We start from the raw sequence: 22576 nt of genomic DNA, 5'->3' as shown, positions 1-22576 counted from the left end.
TTTCAGGAACAACCCTGGATCCCTGGAGCACCATTGCAATAGAACAAAATCAGAAGTGAAACTGTCTCCAGGAAGTCTGTGTTTGATAATGTCTCACTGCAGTTACTGGTGACATGATTCTAATAGCCCTGTAAATGAATAACCATGCACAGTGATCTCCCGACTGTTTCTTCTGCCTGATTTTGAACACAGCATTTTGAAGAGATGAAGGTTTTGGAGTTTTGTTGAACTTTCATCATGACCTGTTCTAAGACAGACTGTGTTGAGAAAGTCCTCAGCACAGCTTTTCAGAAGCTCGGGAAGATTGTTGGCACACATCCCTGGTGGTTCTTCACAATTCCTCTACTTATTTCTGCGGGACTGGGTGCAGGTTTTTATTTTTTACCGGTACTTGAGGCCAATGATTTGGAAGAGCAATTTACACCTATCGGAGGGCCAGCAAAGTCCGAGAGAGAGTTTATTAAGCAACATTTTCCAACCAATGATTCTGAATTCTTCTCTGCACAGAGGCTGTACACAGACGGGACTTTTGCTTCCTTTATTGCTGTATCGAAAGGTAAAAACATTCTTAACATAGATGCGTTTAAAGAGATCATATCACTTGATGAAAAGGTGAAACAGTTTAGTATCTCTGATAATGACCATACCATGAGAAACTATTCTTCTCTTTGTGCATTGAGATCAGGCTCTTGCTTTTCAAATGCTATTTTAAACTACAGTCCGGGGAGCACCCAGTTTACTTATCCAACAATGGATAAAATGTTTATTGGCTCAACAATTGGAGGTGTAAAATTACAGCCAGAAAGCAGTATCATAGAAACAGCAAAAGCAATTAAAATTGACTATTATTTACAAGAAGACAGAGAAGAAATGAAAGAGAGAAGTTTGCTTTGGCTTGAAAATTTCCTTTCTGCCTTTCCAAAGGAACTGATGAACCTGACTGAAATTGAGGTTAGTCTTTATTGTTTACATTTTTGTAAGTGCTGGATAATGGAAACGTGCCACTTATGAGAAACTGTTGCAGTAGATGTTTTCAGTTTATACTGAGCTTTGATAATGAACAAAGCATCTTCTTTCACTCGTAGCAACTTATATCTGTACGTAATTACACAAGAGGAAATCTCTTTCTGTAACCTGGCTATTTTTTAGGGGCTTTTAGTAATCTGCCAGATTTATCATGATTGAGCAGGTAAACACCAACAATAATTCACAGATCACTGAGTTCTTTGCAACTCCTGCAATTTTCACTTTCTAAGAGCAGAAATAATTGTCGAAATGGGTAGGATATTGGATAATTGTGCCTTTCTGTTGCCCTATATTGAAAAACTGTTTGGAGTTAGATGTTCTTCACTTTGAGGAGTATGGAAACATAAAAAATGCCACACATCCTCTTGAGTTCATTCTGTATTCAATTCGTTCAACTTCAACAGCTTGGGATTCTGCAGTGTTTTAAACTCAGTGAAATGTCCAAAAGGACTTCATACTTTTACCAAAGTGAAAAAATAAAGACATAACTACAGGAGGAGATAGCAGAGGAGGGAAATATTTTAAGGCATATTTTACAGAGAGGTAAGAGAATAACATAAAGACGGTAAGGCACAGGCACGTGAATGTTTCTGAGATTAAAACAAAAGAATATGTAGTAATTACAAAACACAGTGATCTGATTTTGATATTAAAGGAGACCATCAAAATGGACAAAGGGACAACCATAGTGTGATTTGAATGTAAGTCAGAGAATTTTAATTGGAGACATTTTCTGTTTTGCAGTTCTCAGACCATTCATTCATATCCCTACAAATTAAACAATTCTCACCAGAGAGTCTGTGATTATATTATTTCCCTTGGGAACCTAGCTTTTCACCATTTAGAATGCAATCTGTCCAGCTCTTGTTGATCCAAATTTGATAACCTCACAACTGGCCTGAACAATTTTGGTCATAGATAATATTGCTTTAGTTTCAGCCCAATATGAAACAGTCATTTATTAATACACTCTAGCAACATTGGCTTGCATTTTTGCCACTATCTGGTTGAATGGGCCTAGATTTGCCTTTTCCAATCCTGACAATGCTGTTGTAGCTAAGGAAGCACCATCAATAGTTTCTTGTTCTTTCCTCAGGATATTGGAGACTTTACTTTCTTTCAACTTCCCATCTGCCGCTCAGTGATATTTAATATAAACAAAGTGGTTTGTTTTACATCCACCAGCTGACATCAAGAAGGTGCATCACCTTCGGTGTCTCTCTTGCCCCTTTTGTTTCCTTTAGTTTGTCGTTGTTTTTTGTCTTGGACCTAGCTCTTGATGAGCAAATGTTTCCTCCAATTCATGTCATGCTAAAAATTCTCTTCGCTATTTTTTACTCCATCCCATTCTCTCTCCCTTTCTCTCTCTCTCATCCTCTTTCTCTCTCTCTCTTTCTTTCTCTCTCTCTTTCTTTCTCTCTCATCTACTAAGAAATTTCTTGAGAACTTTTTTTATTTCATTGCTTTGAACTGTTGGTCTTACTTCTATATAAGGCTCAAACTTTGTTTAATGCTGAGCCTCACATAGGACTAGAACTAATAGCCAAAACAATGGAAAAGAAGTTCTGAGCAGCTCTTGCGGAGCACATTTAGCTATTTGCTACTTATATTGAAGATGGTATACATTTGTGATAATTTTTATACTAAACTAAACTTGTCATTTTTTTTGAGATTTCTGTCAGAGATTTTACTATAATTGTGATCATTTTAAGTTCAAAATATCTCAACATATTTCTAATTGGAGAATATTATTATTGCCTATTCATTCTATGAAACATGATTATAACAGCAATACACCTGTGAAATTCACTCTCAGCTCCAATATTTAGAAAACTCTTAAAATAAGTTCAAAATCATCGATACAAAGTCATAAGGTCATAGTCACTCATTGTGAAACCATGCACTTTGGCACATTAGCCCATGCCAACCATCAATTATATCTATTGTTTAGTCTAATCTGAAGTTTTGAATAAGTTCATCAATATTTGCATGTTAAGTAATATCGCAGAGCACACATCTACTTTGTTTCAGAACCGTAGAATCATAGAACATTACAGCACAGAACTTAACTGGATTTCTTTATTCCTCCTCTGGGTATTTGTACTTTTTGTAAGGCCAGCATTTATCATCCAATCCTGGCTGTCACTGACACTGACCTCTTAAAAAACTAACTTACTTTGAAATTCTCAACAAATTTGGTTCCAGGTGGTGAGATAGTGGAGAGGATTGTGATCATGAGGGAGTTAACTGAGTCCACAAACCTTGGGGGAAGGGGTCCTCTAAACTGAACATCGTCTTTTTGAGCCACTCATGAAGATGTCGTGGTTATGATGAAGGCTTAACAGCAACGGTTTCATCAGCAAATTTACAGATTGAATTTGAGTTGTGCCTAGCCACACAGTCATGAGTATAGAGAGAGTAGAAAAGAGGGTTAAGCACACATACTTGAGGTGTGCCAAAGTTGACTGTCAGCGAGGAGGAAATCTTATTAGTGACTGTGGTATCCCAATAAGGAAATCAAGGATGCGGTTGGAGAGGGAAGTACAGAGACTCAGGTTTTCAAGTTTAATATGCTTGAAAACCTTATGAACCTTTGAAAATTTATGAAGGTCCCCATGGAAGGCTCATTCAGAAAGTGATGAGGCATGTGGGACTTGTCACCCTTGGACAGCAGCCCACCTAGGAGGAGAACTCTGATTTTCTACCCCTGCTGCCTTGCAGAGTCAGGGTCCGGTCTGGAATCCATGTTCCGGGTCTCGATCCGATCCGATGCTCCGGACTCCAGGTCCTGCAGTTGTCCCTCCTGTCACCCGTGAACTAGTTAGGACCCTCCTGGCTCAAGGAGGCACACCTGTGACTCATTGAGCTGCAGGTGCTTATAAGGGACCTTGGGACTGGGACCAGGCGGTTGGTCGTTTTGTTCTGTATCCTGTTCTACCCTGGTTGCTGCCCTGCTCGGAATCCTGCTCTGCCCTGGTTGCTGGACTGTTCTGTATCTGCTCTATCTGGTTGGTCTTGTTCCGCAGCTTCTCCCCTGTGCGTGTCGTGGTTTCTCGTGCCCCACAAACGACCAGGAGACGCAGAAGATTCTTCAAGAAGTATTAAACTTTAATTTGCAAATCAAAGCTAAGACAGTCATTGAGCGAGTCGCCAATTGCCCACCGATCCTTGTACATAGCATTTTTTATAGCAGTCTCCTGGTTTAGTTGCATTAGCATATCCAATCGGTCTACAGTTGCATCTCACAAGTACATCCACCACTATTGTTTCTACCCATTGACTTAATCATGTTCTAATCTACATCTCTTAGCTACCTCCCATTAACACACCATTATCTTCTACATTCTTAAGATTTCATTCTCCTACTAAATTGGATACATGCATAGCAAATAGCAAACTCAAAGCTGACTACATAGTTTTGGTTACACAGCAAACAATGCAACTTTTATACTCCCATATATCCCCCTGTGATAGGGTCTCAAACAGAGAAAGAAGACTAAGAGTCCGCACACAAAAGCCCCAATAAACTCAAGCACTTGTTCCCAAATCTTGGGTTAAACTATAATTTTCTGCACCAAGACCTCAAAGTATTCTCTCCCTGTTACCCTGGGCTGCTGAGCCAAAAACCTGTCCCTTTGTACCTGAGACAGGGAAAAAAACCTCAGAAGCCCTTACAATCTACTCCCACACTGTCGTTTTGCTTTTGTTCAGTCTGCAGGTGTTGTAGGCTGTAATGATACATTTTTGGTGTTTCTTCCTCCACTAAGCTTGCTTCAGTAATTGCCACGAGCATCGGAAATTGTTTGGTTGCAGCACGCACTGCAAGAGACTTGAGACAAGGAAGAAAACAGCACAGCACAAGCGCACAGCTCAACAATATAATACTGACAGTTACTGCCAGTTTAGTCAGCCATGCTCCCCATCCTCCGAGTCTACTTTCTAACCAGTCAAATAACTGATGTCCGAACCCTGCATTCTGTGCGCATACCTCGCACTGTGACAAGACAAAGACAACTGAAGCCTGTAAATAAGGTGACCAAAAACCATCCTTCTTTATTTTCTTTATCACTTCCCCCCTTGCACAATGGTCAATCCCATGTGCTTCTGAAATCAGAATAGTCAGTAGAGGGGTGGGCGCTACCAACAAACCGTCTTCCATGCTCCAGAAGCCTTCCGGGTTCTGCTTGGCCCCCCTTCGTCTCCATATTATCTGTTTTGCCTAAGTTGCCTTACCTTGAATTTCAATTAGGTCCTCTACCAGAGGTTCTGGAGCTAGGCTTACCTGGGTGGCAATGCCAGCTGATGTACATCCAGATGCTTTTCTGGCTGCCTCGTCCGCAGCTTGATTTCCCTTTGTTATTACATCATTTCCCTTTTTATGTACCTGGCATTTTACTATAGCCAATGCTTTAGGTTTCATTATGGCTTTTATTAAGTCTAGAATTTGCTGACAATGTTGTATGGGATCTCCACTGTTTTTTTTAAAACCTCTCTGTTTCCACACTGCCCCGAACAAATGGCATACTCAATGAGCATATACCGAATCAGTATAAATGCCTACTTTCTCACCTTGCATCATTTCACATGCAGCTGTCAGGGCTTTGATTTCCACTAGTTGGGCAGAACACGGTTGGGGACAGGACTCCATCCTAATAACCTTATAGCTCGACTGATCCTGCTGCACTTCTGAGAACCCTGCATGATTTCCATCATAATCCCTATAACAAGCGCCATCTACGAACAGAACCTTTTTATCTGCATCCTCTAGTGGTTCTGACCGTAAATCTGCTCTCAATTTGGGAAATGTTATCGTCTTCCCTACACAATCATGGGGTTCTCCTTCATAGCCCAAAAGGACAAAATCGGCTATATTACTGGTAGTGCATCTCTGTATAGTTATGTCTGGAAATGTCAATAGCATCTGATACGCTGCTATCCTGGCTGGCGTCAGCACAAATTACCCTCTTTCCAGCAACTCTGCTACTTTGTGGTGTGTGTACAGAGTCACAGGATAGCCCAGGGTTACAGATGATGCCTTTTCATATGCATAATACAGCGCCGCCAATCCCTGATAACAGGGTGGATACCCCTGAGCCACCTCATCTAGTCTCGTACTATAGTATGCAATCGGCTGCTTTGCTTTTCCTGTGCCTGTCTCTTGTGTTCGAACCGCTGTGACATAACCCTCCTGTCGGTTGGATACATACAAATGAAAAACCTTCTTGTAGTCAGGCAAAGCTAATGCCGGTTCTGACTGCAATTCCTGCTTAATAGTATTGAAAGCTATCTCCGCCTCTCCATTCCACTGTAAGCCATTCTTCAAATTTGTATGTCCTGCTTCTTTCATTATCTTTCTCTAAGGTGCCACAATCTCAGCATATTCTCCTATCCAATCTGAACTGTACCCTGCCATTCCCAAAAACGTCATCATCTGCCCTAGTCTGGGGTTTTGGGGCCTTAGTTATTTCCTCAATCTAATCTGGTGCTATTGCCTTCACTCCCTTGGATATTACCCTGCCTAAGTATTCCACTTGCTGCGTGCAAAATTGCAGTTTCTTTTTGGATACTTTATGTCCTCCGTGCGCCAGCTTCTCTAACAGAGTTATAGTGTCCTGCTCACACTGTTCCTTGCTGTGGGAGCAAATCAACCGGTCATCCGCATACTGTAACAATGTACTTTCCAACGGCATGCCCTCTAGGTCTGCCTTCAACACCTGATTAAAAACATGTGGTGAATGTTTAAACCCTTGCGGCATTCTGGTATAGGTATACTGAGCACCTCTGTAAGTAAATGCAAACAGATACTGACACTGGTCAGCCAGAGGAATGCTGAAGAAAGCCGAACACAAATCAATCACTGAAAAGTAACTTGCATCTGGTGGAACATTAGTCAAAAGTGTGCGTGGGTTGGGGACTACCGCTGGCCAGTCCTCTACCACATCATTTACCGCTCGCAAATTATGCACCAATCTCCACTTAGATTTATCTGCTTTTAAGACCGGCAGCAATGGGGTATTGCACTGTTTGTTCTTTTAAGCACTCCTATTTCAAGCAACCCCTGCACTGTCAATGCTACTCCCTCTTCTGCTTCTGGTCTTAAGGGTATTGTGGTCTCCTGGGTGGAATTGCTCCTTTTTTCAGCCTTATTTCCACCGGACTAGCTGTTTTTATTTTTCCTATGTCCGTGTCATGCTGTGACCACAGAATAGATGGCAACTCATCTAACCTTCTATCTTTCTGCTGGCCTCTTTCCTTTCCCAGCAATGGCATGTGTGGTTGGGGAGTTATTTCAACCTCTCTCACTGTCCCTACCATATCTACACTTAACATTATTTTAATGCAATTGTTGTCTTCTGATATCCACACCTCTGGCGTGATTTTCCTCCACACTTACGGTTTCAGCACTCTTAACTAAGGGTCCTAAGTCTTTAGACTGATATCCCTTGCTTACCAACAACGTTACGTGGGGCGCAGCCTCTGGTATCCTGTACCATTTTTCTAAAAAGGTGTTCCACATAACTTATAAAGCTGCCCCTTGTTTTCCAATTATCACAGCCTCCCCTTCCAGGTGCTGTTGGGTACATGCCTCCAGGTGCCATCTCTCCTCTAACTCCCTGTTCTGAGTCTCGTCAAAAATCACTGTACAATGTAGCTCAGATTTGGGCATTACAGCCCTGGGTAATATAGCCTGCACACCCTTTTTCCATTTTCCCCAGGTTTCCTGAATCTGATCTGTGATGTCTCCTATCCAAAAGACATTAGCCTTCTCGTCTTCTCACACTATCAATTGAGACCCTGCTCTTTCCACAGTCAGCCCATTTCTGGTGCATTCTAATTTTAATTCCAGTTTCAATAAGGCATCTCTGCCTAACAAATTAATTGGAGTTCCTTTAAATACTAGCACCGGCAAAACAATTCCTTTATTTCCCATTCTCAACTGCACTGGAGCCGTGCACTGTGTCAACTGTGTTTTCCCTGAGAACCTTACCGTCTTAATAAACTTTCCTGACATGGGAAGGTGAAGGGCATACTGTGGCTGTACACAAGTGTACGTGGCTCCAGTATCTATAATCATTGGTGTCAGTTGCCCTTCTAACATAACCTGAACAATGGGTTCCTCGTCTCCCTCCCTTGTTATCATTGGGTAACATCCCTTCCCACTCAAGTTCTCGGGGCACCCCTAATACCTCGCATAGGGGTTCACAGGTCCGCTTGGGCCTGTGGGGGCTGGGCCTTGGCTAAACTTTAGTTCCCTTCTTATCAGTTCCTGCTGGTTTGTGACAGGCCATGGCGTTAACGGACAATCTCCTCTCATGTGACCTGGCTGATTACATCCTCAGCACAATCTCTCTGCCTCTCTTTCCCCTGTTTCCTCACTGGTCCCCTCACTGGCCCATAGCTCCTCTGTCCCTCTCCTTGGGACTTCCAGTCCTGTCTGGGCTGTTTGAATTTAGTCTGTTCCTGATAGGGCATTTGTGGGAATGTCCCACCAAAGACGTTGATTATTGGCATGGGGTTTTCCGGCCCTTGTCTTACAGTATGATCGGTTCCTCCATATAGCGGAGCTTCATTCAATTCGATGGCTGTACTCGGACCGGTGGTTGCTGGCAGCATCTTTTTGCTTTTCTCTTTTTTCTTCTTTTTGAGTTCTTCGAGCTGCATTTGTATTAACTTTCTTTGCAACTCTTCCTGCTGCTCAGCCAGCCTTCGTTTGTCTTTCCGGTATTTCTCAACCGCATAGACTACGTCGTCTCTAAATTCTTGTGAGGGTCATTGACATTAGCCCAACCACTTCCTCCAGTTTGGATTTTACTTGCGGAGGCATTGCATCCAAAATGCTATTTCAGAACAGTGTGGTGATAAATAAGCTATTTTCCACCTCTTGCTCAGTCTCCAGTCTCCATCTTTTCAACTGGTTTTCTACGTAGGCTGCTGGGTTTTCAGTGTCTCCCAGTGGATCCCCCTTTAAGGCTTTGGGGTCCACTTTGGGTGGATAAAGCTTCCTGAGGGCCTGCCATACCCTCTGCCTCACTCTGTCAAACCTGCCTCCATCAGTTCTCGGGTCGTTCGAGTTTACCATGCCAGCCGTTTCCATTAGTTCGTTAAATTTGGAGGTTCCCATCAACCTTATCAATAGTGCCTTCAGATCTCCCATAGCCAATAATCGTCCCTCCATTTCTTCTTCAAAGGCTCTAATCCATTTCCTTGCTCCTTCATGTAGATTGGGCAGAGTGTTTTTCAGCCCTTCTAGGTCTTGGAATCCCCAAGGGATGTACTGCACTTGTTCTGATCCTTTAACAAACAACAGCATCATTCTTCCTCCTTCTTCCCCCCTGGCTCTCCTCCTCACCTGACTCCCCATCTGTCTCAGGGTATGTCTTTACTGCCTCCCATACAAATTTCTCCAGGGTCCTCTTCTTCCCTTGATCTCCCTGTGGAGTCCTTCCTTTCTGTCCTGATTCAATACTTGGTTGGCCCCTGGAGTATTTTTCGCATCTCCTCTGGCAATCCCCTCTCAGTAACTTATCTGGCTCTCTCTCTACTTCCGCAAGTCGCTTCCCTACTGCCTCCTTCTGCTCCTCTAGGCTTCTGCCTCCTACCTCTTCCCCACAAATTCTCGCATCCTCTCTCTCTCCACTTAACACTTCCTCCTCCAATGAGTCACCTTCTCTTTCTTCCTGTCCGTGTCTGTACACCTGTGGCAGGGACTCCTCATGATCCTTACTCGTGCTAGATTCCCCTCTCTCTTGTGTTTCTCCAAGACTCTCATCTCCTATCTTTATTCCACTTCCTCTTGAATGCCTCATCTCTTCCTGCCCTGATGAGCCACTTTCTTTTCTAGTCTGTTTACTTCTATTGTATAACCGATACTCCTCATACTCCTTTTCCTCTCTCAAGTATTTTATCGGTTCAATCTCTTCTTTCATTTCTCTCTTTGCCTGTTTCACCTTTATCCTTTCTGCCTGTATCTCCTTCCATATCGCCGCTTTTTCGTTCTTGTATTGTCTTTTTTCCTCCTCATTATCCCAAACTTGTACTTCTCCCTGCATGTTTACTGTTCCCATCAGCAGGGGGCACTGCTTAGGGGTTCCTTCCTCATTATAGGGAGGGGGCTTTTCTGTTTCTTTCGCATCCGGGTACGGAGCTGAAGGCAGCTTCTCACTGTACCTTCCTCTCTCTCTAACAGGCTGTTTCTCCAACACCTTAGTGTCTTCCTCGCTTGTAATCAATATTCTACCTGTCCTCCTCAGCCTTTCTCCCTCCGTTCTGAAGAGTCTTAGCACTTCCATTTCTCGTTCTCTTTTTTGCCCTCTTTTCTTAGATTTATCTTTTGGTTTGTAATTTTTAATTAGTGCCTCCATTTGTTTGCACAAGCTTACATCAAATATTCCTTCTCTTGGCCATTTTGTGACCAGGTTTTTGGTTCTCTTTTCCCATTTTTCTGAAGTTTTTGTGATCTCATACTTATTTACTGGGATTTTTTTTGCTCAGAATCTCTACTGCCGTTCCTTTACCTGTCATGTTGTTCTCTCTTTTTAAGGTTTTTCAGAGATTCACAGTTCGTTTACTGGGTAATATTATTTACTCTAATTCTATGCCTAGTCTATCGTCTATTTACCAGCGGTTTAAACTATATATTGGATTGTCCTTGTTTCCTATTCTGTTCTGCCCATGCAGACCTCTATTCAGAGCAGTATCCACAGAACTTTCTCTTTGCACCTCGTCTATTCAGACCCTTATCTCTTAAGGAGGTATCCACGAGGATTTTCTCTATTTTCCCTTTCCCTGCCCGTTCAGACCTTCGTTTCATACGAAGCGGTATCCACAGGGATATTCTCTATGCACCTCGTCTATTCAGACCCTTTTCTCTTAAGGCGGTATCCACAAGGATTTTCTCTATTTTCCTTTCCCTGCCCTTTCAGACCTCATTTCATACGAAGCGGGTATCCACAGGGATTTTCTCTATGCACCTCGTCTATTCAGACCCTTATCTCTTAAGGTGGTATCCACGAGGATTTTCTCTATTTTTCCTTTCCCTGCCCATTCAGACCTTCGTTTCATACGAAGCGGTATCCACAGGGACTTACCAACACCACGTGGAATTTTTCTTCACTTAACTTCTTATTATCTTACTTGTACTTACTCACTGCAGTGCTCTTGATCAATCCTCTGAGCCTCCTGTTAACCCCCAATTCTGCCAGATTCTTTGGACCGGAGAGACCCTTCGGCAGTGGTTCCACACTTCTGAGACTCCAAGACCTCCCCAAAACCAACAGAATTCTTAGTCCAAATCGTCGCAAAAAGCGCTTACCTTTTGTTTGGGTGCACCCTTAATTCTGTTAGCCTTGTGGGGGTCCCTAGAGGACTGGGAAGCATCCCCAATATGCCGTTTCCTTTCCGAGGGTCTCTTTCTGGTCCTGCTGCAGTCGCCAATTTTGTCGTGGTTTCTCGTGCCCCACAAACGACCAGGAGACGCAGAAGATCCTTCAAGAAGTATTAAACGTTAATTTGCAAATCAAAGCTGAGACAGACATTGAGCTAGTCGCCGATTGCCCACCGATCCTTGTACATAGCATTTTTTATAGCAGTCTCCTGGTTTAGTTGCATTAGCATATGCAATCGGTCTACAGTTGCGTATCACAATTACATCCGCCACTATTGTTTCTACCCATTGACTTAATCATGTTCTAATCTACATCTCTTAGCTACCTCTCATTAACACCCCATTATCTTCTACATTCTTAAGATTTCATTCTCCTACTAAATTGGATACATGAATAGCAAATAGCAAACTCAAAGCTGATTACATAGTTTTGGTTACACAGCAAACAATGCAACTTTTATACTCCAATATGCGCTGGTCCCACTGTTCTGCCTTATTCTTTTTGCTTGCGCTGCCACGCTGTTGGTTGCCTTTCCCAATTTAACAATGTACCTGGTGGATCACTGTAGTTCTGCTGTTCACCCTGGACCCAACTTCCTACCCGTTGCCTCTGTTGGGTGGCTCTGGCTGGACTGCCGCTGTCCAGGGGAGTTCTGCCCCTTCCACCTATTGCTCCCTAAGGGTTGTGCCCCGCACCTGCCAAGGTGTTCGCGACTGGCCCAGGCTTCTGTGTTTTCTGTCTGGGAGGCAGCCCTGCCCAGGATCCATGCGGCCCGCCCTAGGGACTCCTACCCTTTCCTCCCCTCGTTTCCCATGGGTTGTGCCCCGCACCTGCCCAGGTGTCCGCGACTGGCCGCGGCCTCTGTGTTCCCGCCTGGGGGGCGGCCCTGCCCGGGATCCCTGCAGCCTGCCATGAGGAATCTGCCTGCCTGCCTGCCTGCCCCGAACTGTGAGATCTGTCTGCTCCGAACTGTGGGATCTGCCTGCCTGCCTGCCTACCTGCCTCGTCTGAACTCTTGGATCCAGCCTTGCCTGCATTAACCCTTAAATGCCATGGCATCCCTATCCTGTCCTCCCCCTAGTACTTCAGTGCCTGCGTCCTGCTTTTTGGTCCATCCAGTCCCATTCCTGATACTCAGCCATACCCAGCCATGGGAAAAGCTTTGGGAGTAAATCCCAAGGAAGAAATCCAGAGCCAGGGTCCCTAAGGCAGTTTGATGTTGTATGCAACTTCACTCTGACAGCCTCTGCAACGACATTGGTGCCAAGCTGTATCGGCGCTTGCCCTTCCCTTGGACTACATCAGTGATGTGGAGAGGGAGGAACCAACTGCATGGGCAACAGCCGGTTCTTCAAATCTTCCTGTCCAGGCTTGTGCCCCGGAGAGGACACACCCACCAGAGGCACAAACCCATGATCCCCTGGGATCGACGGCTGCTTACTATAACTGTGACCCATGGAAACTTAGCTGCATGGATTTGGAATTGGCTTGCTCATAGAATGCAGTGGGTGGTAGTAGATAGAACATATTCTTCAAGATTGTTTAAGGTCATTTCCAGTACACAAAGGTAAAAGAGAATGAAAATGTTGATCCGATGCTTCACAAAAGCAACACGAATAAAAGAAAGAACACAATAAAAAAAAGAATAAATATAAAAAAAACATATGATAGCTTGTGTACACAGATTGATTGCCTGGCTATAAAGTGATGCAAGGCACAGGAGTCTCTGTACATAAAGTGACTGACAGGAAATAATAAAATAGTGATGGTTGGGGTGTGGAGAGGTTTTTCAGTGGGTAGAAGTGTTGATCGGCCTAACTGCTAGAGGAAGCTAACTGTTTTTAAGACTGGTGGTCCTGGCGTGGATGCTATATAGACTCCCCCTGATGGGAGGGGGACAAACAGTCCATGAAAAGGGTGAGTGGGAAACTTCATGAGTTTACAGGACCTCTTTGGGCACCTTACAGTATATTTGCCCTTGATGGGGGTAGGCTGATGCTGGTGCTATGTTGCTTCTTCCTATAGATCCTGCCTGACCTGCTGCATTCCAACAGCATTTTGTGTGTGTTACCAGGATGCTGACTAGATTAGAGAACATGTCTGAAGAAGATAGTTTGTGTGAGCTAGGATTTTTATCTTCAGAGCAAAGGAGGATGCAAAGTAACTTGATAGAGGTGTACAAGATTATAACAGACATAGACAGAGTGGACAGCCTGTGTCTTTTTACCAGTGCGCCCGTGGTTAATACCAGAGGGCATTAAGGTGATTGCAGAAAAGTTTAGAGGAGAGTACAGAGGTAGTTCTTTTACACACAGAGTGGTAGTGCCTGAAACTATGGTCAGGACAATGGTAGCAGCTGATACAATGGAGGCATTTAAGGAACTCTTAGATAGAAGCATGGATGAAATAAAAATGGAGGATAGTAGGCTACATAGGAGGGAAGGAATACATTGATCTTGGAGTGTGCCTGATATTGTAGTGTGTGAAGGAAGAGAAGTGGGTGCAATTACAGTTGCAAGAGAGAAGGTGCTGAAAAAGCTGCAAGCCCTAAAGGTACATGAGTCACCTGGAGCAGAGGAACTGCACCCTAGGGTGCAGTTCTGAAAGAGGTAGCGTTAGAGATTGTGGCAGCATTAGAAATGATCTTTCAGAAATCATTGGACTCTGGCATGGTGCCAGAGGAATGGAAAATTGCAAATGTTACGCCACCCTTTAGGAAAGGAGGGAGTCAGCAGAAAGGAAATTAAATACCAGTCAGCCTGACTTCAGCGGTTGGGAAGATATTGGTGTCAATTGTTAAGGATGTGGTTATTTGGAGTACTTGGTGACACAGGACAAGATAGGACAATGTCGGCATGGTTTCCTTAAGGGAAAATCTTGCCTGACAAACTTCTTGGAATTCTTTGAGGAGATTATAAATAGGACAGATAAAGGGGATGCAGTGGATGTTGTATATTTGAATATTCAGAAGGCCTTTGACAAGGTACCACACATGAGGCTGCTTACCAAGTTACGAGCCCATGGTATTACAGGAAAGTTACTAACATGGTTAGAGCATTAGCTGATTGGTAGGAGGCAGTGAGTGGGAATAAAAGGATCCTTTTCTGGTTGGCTGCCAGTGACTAGTAGTGTTCCATAGGTGTCTGTGTTGGGACCACTTCTTTTTATGCTGTATATAAATGATTTAGATGAAGGAATAGATGGCTTTGTTGCCAAGTTTATAGATGATACAAAGATTGGTGGAGGGGCAGGTAGTGTTGAGGAAACAGATAGGGTGCAGAAGGACTTAGACAGATTAGGGGAATGGGCAAGAAAATATCAAATTAAATACAATGTTGCAAAATACATGCTCATGAGCTTTGGTAGTAGAAATAAATGTGCAGACTATTTTCTAAACGGGGAGAAAATCCAGAAATCTGAGATGCAGAGGGACTTTGGAGTCCTTGTGCAGAACACCCTGAAGGATAACTTGGAGTTTCAGTTGGTGGTGAGGAAGGCAATTGCCATGTTAGCATTCATTTCAAAAGGTCTAGAATACAAGAGCAAGGATGTGATGCTGACAATTTATAAGGCACTGGTGAGGCCTCACCTTGAGTATTTTGAATAGGTTTGGGCCCCTCATCTTAGAAAAGATGTGCTGGCATTGGAGAGGGTCCAAAGGAGGTTCATAAGGATGATTCTGGGAATGAAAAGGTTATCATACAAGGAACTTTTGATGGTTCTGAGTCTGTACTTACTGGAATTCAGAAGAATGAGGGGGGATCTCATTGTAACCTTTCGAATGTTGAAAGGCCTGGACAGAGTAGATGTGGAAAGGATGTTTCCCATGGTGGGAGAGTCTCGGACAAGATGGCTTATGGTCTTATGGTCTTATGGGAACAATGCTGCAACTCTGAGGAGGGCTACTTGTTATCGTACTTTCTCAGACTTAGACCTGCCTCTAGCCAAGGTGTAAGATGTGTGGACAACAGTGACATGTACCCAATAATATTGAAGTAACTAAGAAATGCCCTCTTCAAAAAAAGGACAACATGTCCACCCAAGCCAAGTCTCATAAAAAAGAAAATGGAGAAGCAAGTGGCAAATGGCTCTTACTCATCAATAACCTGCTCCACAATAGTTACTTTGGCTTCTACCAAAAAAAAACCTCACTACTTCACCTTATTAACTCTTGATTTTGTCATGTACCCTGTGACCAGGTTAAAGAACCAGCAGAAATGTAAAACAAGATTTAGAGTCTGGTATTACTAGTAACTAATAGTGTTTATTAGTAAACTAAGCAATACAGTAATATGAATGCAAATATATGGAACAGGTTAGCAATGATATATACAGAAGTGTGGAAATAGCAACCAAAACCAGGCTCTTTCAGAGCTAGGGGTAAATGGATAGAGTCTTACGATGGTGAAGAGTTCAGTTCAGTTCAGGTCGAGGTAGCTGTTTGAGCATCGTTGGAGAGAGAGAGAGAGAGAGAGAGAGAGAGAGAGAGAGAGAGAGAGAGAGGGAGAGGTGGTGCCATTGCTGTTGATCTTTCTGTTGTCTTCTGAAGTCTTGTTATGGTCACCGACTATGACCAGGATATGTACGACCATTCTTCAGTGGTGGAACTATCACCCAGACAAGGGAGGACACAGAAATAGTTCCCCACTGGTCACACCTTTTCACACCGTGAGCCACTGATCGATTTCCCCAAATTGATCCTCCAAAACCCCACTTTCATGTGGGTGCACAAAGCTCGTTCAGTGTCCCATGGTGTGTCTCCCTGTGTCTTAGCAGACCTGCTTTTCATCTCCACATGCTGGACACCGGCTGTCCATCAACCAACTCCCCCCTGCTGTCTCTTCAGGAATCTTAACAAGTAGGCAAAAGTGTCCTTGGAGAAAAGTAACCTATCAGCCGAGGAACCATAACATTAAATCTTCTCTCTCTCTCTCTCTCTCTCTCTCTCTCTCTCTCTCTCTCTCTCTCTCTCTCTCTCTTTCTCACATTTGCACTGGACGTCTGCCCTCCTCTCTCTCAATAGCAGCACAGTTGATAAGGTCAATAGGTCAATTCTGAACCCTGCTTCCAACTTGGTTTGCCCATCACAGTCCAAAATAAACAATCTCCAAAGGTAAAATTGAAGAATGGTAAAATCCTGTTCCTTGGCAACAGGGAAGCACAAATAAATAGTACAACTGAATGAACAAATCCGAACAAAGGACAATTCTATGCTGCTGGAGACCTCAGTTATCCAGTGTTTGTTGGTGGAAAATATTCAGTCCAAAGGCATTTCTCAGAGCATCCTAAACCCAGCCATCAGTTATCAATTGAATAGAAATGGAGCTGTTCTCTGTCATTACAATCTCAACTTCCATCACTTTTAGGCAAAGCAATTCTACTGTCTAGCAGCTCATTCATCACTTCTATTTGCTTGAACACTCACTGATTGTTGCAAAATTGCAGAAACTATCTAAAACAATTTTTGCAAAGGTCTCCAGCCTTATAACAAAATACAAGGATCCATAGATTGAAATATCATTCATTTTAAGAATCCTCGAAGTCCATGTCTTCTACCTTTTCCCGCCTAAATCCCCGCTTTAAGTATACACAATGACTTTGTTTTCACAAATTCCACAAATTCACTACCCTCTGGCTAAATAAATCCCTCTTCATTCTCTTCTAAATGGACACCACTCCATTCTGAGGCAATGTCCTCTAGTCCTAGACTCTCCCACTATAGGAAACATCATCACCACATCCACTCTGTCCAGGCCTTTCAATATGCAATAGGTTTCAATGAGATCCACCCCTCATTATTTTAAACTCCAGTGAGTACCCAACCCAGAGCCGCCAAACACTCCTCATATGTTAACCCTTTCATTCCTGGAATCATTCTCATGAACTTCTTCTGGACTCTCTCCAATGCCAGCATAGCTTTTCTTAGATAAGGTGCCCAGTGTTGCTCACAATACTCCCTGCAGTCTGACCAATGTCTTATAAAGTGTTAGTTTTATATTCCCTGCTTTTATATTCTCTTGACCTCCTGAAAAGAATGCCAATGTTTCATTTGCCTTCTCTACTACTGACTCAACCTGCAAGTTAACTTCTAGGGAATCCTGCTCATGGACTCATTTATTTCTACCAAAGTACATGACCATGCAATTTCCAACATTAGTCTAAGCTCTTCTGCATTCTACCTGTTTCCTCAACACTACCTGCCCCTCCACCAATCTTCATATCATCTGCAAACTTGGCAATAAAGCCATCTATTCCATTATCTAAAACAGCTTATTAGGGAAAGTGTGCAGGACAGATATAGGAACTGCAAGGAGTTACTCACCCCGAGGCTGCAGGTGTTAGACAAGTGGGTGACTGTCAGGAAAGGGATGGGAAGAGCTCAGATAGTAGAGAGCACCCCTCTGGCCATTCCCCTCAGTAATCATCATCTCGTTTTGGATGCTGTTGAGGGGGGGTGACCTGACAGAGGATGGTCACAGTGATCAGCATTCCGGCACTGAGCCTGGTTCCTTGATGCAGAAGGGAGAGAAGATGAGGAATACGGTAGTCACAGGGGATTCAATAGCGAGGGTAACAGACAGGTGGTTCTGTCAGCCTGATAGAGATACCCGCATGGTGTGTTGCTTCTCAGATGCCAGGATACGGGGTGTCTCGGATTGGGTGAGGAGTTTTCTGAAGGGAGTGGGTCAACAGCCAGAAGGCTTGGTACACGATGGTACCAATGACATAGTGGGAAAAGGGAGGAAGTCCTGAAGAGAGAATTCAGGGAGTTGGAGAGGAAGCTGAAAAGCAGGACCTCCAGGGTAGTAATCTCAGGATTGCTGCCTGTGCCACATGCTAACGAGTGCAAGAATAGCATGGTCAGGCGCATTAATGCATGGCTGAGAGAGTGGTGTGGGGGGCAGGGCTTTGGGTACCTGGATCACTGGGGCCTCTTCTGGGGGAGGTACAACCTGTACAAAAAGGGCAGGTTACCTCTGAACCCCAAAAGGTCCAATATCCTTAATAGAGCTGTTCGGGAGGGGGATGGGAAGCAGTGATAGAGCAGAGGAAGGGAAAAACAGAAATAAATCAAAGGTGGCATGCAACAGAAATGATAGAAAGAACAGGCAGGAGATGAGGCATAATCACAGTCAGTTCATTCTGTTGCAAGGGAGTGACTGGGGACGAACCCAAGTGCAGGACACAGGCACGGAGGCAGGGTAGAGAGGCCTTAGCACAGTCACGAACATGGAACAGGTAGCCAGGGGAATCTAGACTCTGAGACAAAGTTTACATAGAGTATCCAAGAATGGAGCGGAACTTAGAAATAACAGCCCTAAGGGATCAGGTAACAAGGTTTACACACACTAAAATTGAGCAACGAACTGGCAAACCATGACTGTGTGGCCAGAGTTCTTATCCTATATTCTCTGGTGGGAACAAGGTATGCTTTAATTGATTGAACTAGCAGCAAATGGGAATCAGACAACTGGAATTAAGGCTCAATAAAGGAGATAGGAGTGAGATGGGGGATGGCCAGATGGCACCATGACAATACCCCACCCCTCAACGGGCGCCTCCAGGTGAACCTGCAGGTTTGTCTGGATGGTCCCGATGGGTCACGGATGAGAGAAGGATCCAGGATGAAGGAATGCAGAACCCAGGAACGTTCTTCTGGGCCGTATCCTTCCCAGTCAAACAGGTATTGGAGGCCCCTGCCCCGATGGCGCACATCCAGTAGCCGCTGGACGGCGTACGCCGGGTGGTCGTCGATGATTTGGGTGGGTGGAGGAGTTTCGGTCGGAGGACACAAGGGGCTGACAGAAACTGGTTTTAATTGGGAAACATGAAAGGTAGGGTGGATATGCATAGATTTATCCAGTTTTAGTCAGACTGCTGTGGGCTTGATGATACTTTTGACCTCAAAAGGTCCCAGGAAGCAAGGGGCGAGTTTCTTAGGCTCGTTCTTGAGAGGAATGTCCTTGGACAAGAACCACACCTTCTGCCTAGGTCGATATTCAGGTGCTGGAGTCCGATGGCGATCGGCAATCCTCCAGTTATGATCAGCTGATCAGAGCAGAGTCGTGCATGTGTCCTCCCAAACCTTACAGCACCGATCAATATGGGACTGAACAGACGGCACCGCAATCTCCTCCTCTTAAGCGTGAAACAACGGGGGTTGGTACCCAAGAGAGCGTTCAAAAGGAGATCTTTCAGTGGCAGTACTAACCAGAGGGTTGTGGGCATACTCTACCCATGCGAGGTGGTCAATCCAGGTAGATGGTTTGTTGGTTATGATGCAATGTAGCATCACCTCCATATCCTGGTTGACCTGTTCCATTTACCTGTTTGTCCATGGGTGGAAGCCAGATGATAGGCTAACGGAGGCACCCAGGGGTTGACAGAAGGCATGCTATACCTGCGAGATGAATTGGGGACCCTGATCAGAGACGATACCCACAGGAATTCTGTTGAGGCAGAAGACGTGGCGGACAAGAAGGTCTGTGGTCTCCTGAGCTGAAGGGACTTTAGGGAGGTCTACAAAGTGCACCATATTGGAGAAAAGGTCTACCACGGTGAGTATGGTGGTGTTTCTGTGTGATGTGGGTAGTCTGGTGACGAAATCCAGGGCTATCTGTGACCAAGGACGACTAAGGGCAGGTAAGGGATGAGGTAATCCAGCAGGTGGCCGGTGGGAGGCTTTTCCACGGGCACAGACGGAACATGCAGAGACATAGGAACGGGTAGCGACATCCATGGAAGGCCACCGACAGTGTCTTTTCAGGAGGGACAGTGTCCAATTACTTCCAGAGTGGCAGGCTAACCGAGATGTGTGCCCCCACTGGAGAACCTGAGATCAAATGGAATCAGGCACAAAAAGGCGATTGGCGGGTCCATTGCTGGGGTCAGGGTCATCCCGTTGGGCTTTTACAATAGCCTCGATTTCACAAGTGAGGGCTGCCACCACACAGGATGCAGGGAGGATGGTCTCCATGCTGGAAAAGTCCTCCTTGGAATTGTATCGGCGGAAGAGCGTGTCAGGTTTCCCGTTCTTGGAACCTGGATGATAGGTGAGTGCAAATCTGAATCGACCAAAAAATAATGCCCAACCAGCTGGGCGGGAATTCAGACGTTTGGTAGTTTGGATATATGCAAGGTTCTTCTGGTTGGTCCAGATGATAAATTGGTGTTCCGCCCACTCCAATACCAGTTTGACCGCCAGTAGCTCCCGGTTCCCCATGTCGTAATTTTGTTCAGTGGGAGACAGCCAGTGAGAAAAGAAGGCACAGTGATGAAGCTTCTGGTCAGAACTTGAACGTTGGGACAGAACTGCTCCCACCCAGAGTCGGAGGCGTCAACCTCCACAATGAATTGACAGGAGGGGTCCGGTTGGACCAGGATGGGAGCAGCTGTGAAACACATCTTCAGTTCACTGAATGCTGAGTCAGCCTCGGATTCCCAAAGAAAAGATGTTGTAGGTGAGGTAAATTGGGTAAGGGACACCACCACCCGACTGTAATCTCTGATAAACTGGCGATAGAAGTTTGCAAACCCCAAAAACTGCTGAAGTTGCTTGCGGGTCATGGGTCTGGGCCATTCTTCCACTGTCCGAATCTTCTCGGGATCTGCCCTCACTTACCCACTGTCGATGATGTAGCCCAGGAAGCTGACTGAGGGGAGTGGATTTCACACTTCTCCGCCTTCACAAATAACTTGTTCTCCTGCAGTCTCTTTAGGACTCGACGGACATGTTCAATGTGTTTCTGGAGGCTGCTGGAGAATATCAAGATGTCATCTAGATAGACTAACACAAAGCCATTAATAAAGTCCCTCAGCACATCATTAAACAGGGCCTGAAAAATGCCAGGGGCATTGGTGAGGCCAAATGGCATGAACAGGTATTCAAAATGACCTAGCGGGGTATTAAATGCTGTTTTCCACTCCTCTCCCTCACTAATTCTGACTAGATGGTAGGCGCTTCGAAGGTCCAACTTCAAAAAAGTGGTGGCTCCGTGAAGTGGTTCAAATGCTGAGTTAATGAGCAGCAGTGGGTACTTGTTTTTAATGGTTACGTTGTTAAGGCCTTGGTGATTGATACAGTGGCATAGCAACCCATCCATTTTCTCCACAAAAAAAGAAACCTGGGCGCACCGGGGAGGATGAGGGTCGAATAATGCCTGCCGCAAGAGACTCACGAATGTATTTCTCCATGGCTTCTCTCTCAGGCTGGGACAAGTTATACAGGTGACTGGTGGGTAACGAGGCCTCGGGGAGAAGGTCAATAGCACAATCATACGGGCGGTGTGGAGGCAAGGAAAGAGCCCATTGTTTGCTGAATACCTGTCCCAGGTTGTGGTATTCTACGGGAACTCTGGACAAGTCGAGAGTTTCCAAGACAGGCGAGGTGGTGGTAGCCTCCCTAGGGGATTGGGCCGACTGCAGACAGGTGGCGTGGTAAAATGGGCTCCAGCTGGTTATCCTCCCAGTAGACCAGTCAATGTGGGGATTGTGGTGGTTCAACTAGGGGGTATCCCAGAATTATAGGGGCTTGAGGAGACTGGATTAAATTAAATTGTACCTGCTCCCGATGGTTTCCAGACAAAATCAAGGTCAGGGGTGGTATACAGTGAGTGACCCGAACAAGAAATCTCCTGTCCAGTGCCCGGGCCTCCAGAGGAGTACTTAATGGTTCCCAAGGAATTCCGGCTTGGGAGGCTACGTCATTGTCCAACAGATTTCCCTTGGCACTGGAGTCAGACAGGAATACAGACAGGATACAGACAGGAATTGTTGGAGGTAGTTCACTGTAGCCTGGATCTGCATCCGGGCTTGGGGGACTGAAGGGATTGTCACCTGACTCACCAGAACAGTAGGTGCGGACAGGGAAGAGAGGCTGGCCGAAAATAGTAAGGTGGGCCGTGGAATGACCCGAGGAGTGGGACGACTAGTTTTCTCTCTCAGATGCTCTCAAAGTCGATTATCTAGCCTGGTGGCAAGAGAGACCAAAGAGACCAGGCTATTAGCATCATCCCATGCCGTTAATTCATCTTTTATCTTGTCAGAGAGACCGTGTCGAAATACATCCCGTACAGCCTCGTCATTCCACCCAGAGTCAGCCGCTAATGTTTGGAACTCTATGGAGTATTCTGCTATGCTTCACAAATCCTGACAGAGAGTCAGTA

General features: G+C 44.9%; 1 protein-coding gene across 1 annotated transcript in view; it reads left to right on the top strand.

Annotated features, from left to right (window-relative positions):
- Positions 1–224: 224 nt before the first annotated feature.
- The window catches only part of LOC132395433 (patched domain-containing protein 3-like), a 47083-nt gene continuing 24731 nt past the window's right edge, over positions 225–22576 (top strand). Inside the window, exon 1 of the mRNA XM_059972033.1 lies at positions 225–951. Within this exon, the coding sequence (XP_059828016.1) occupies positions 238–951 (714 nt within the window). The 5' untranslated portion in view covers positions 225–237. The remainder of the gene's footprint in view (positions 952–22576) is intronic.

The sequence above is a fragment of the Hypanus sabinus genome, chromosome 6, assembly GCF_030144855.1.
Source record: "Hypanus sabinus isolate sHypSab1 chromosome 6, sHypSab1.hap1, whole genome shotgun sequence".
In the NCBI taxonomy this organism is placed as follows: Eukaryota; Metazoa; Chordata; class Chondrichthyes; order Myliobatiformes; family Dasyatidae; genus Hypanus; species Hypanus sabinus.
Note: the sequence above shows the minus strand (reverse complement) of the source record. Positions and strands in the feature narration are given on the sequence as shown.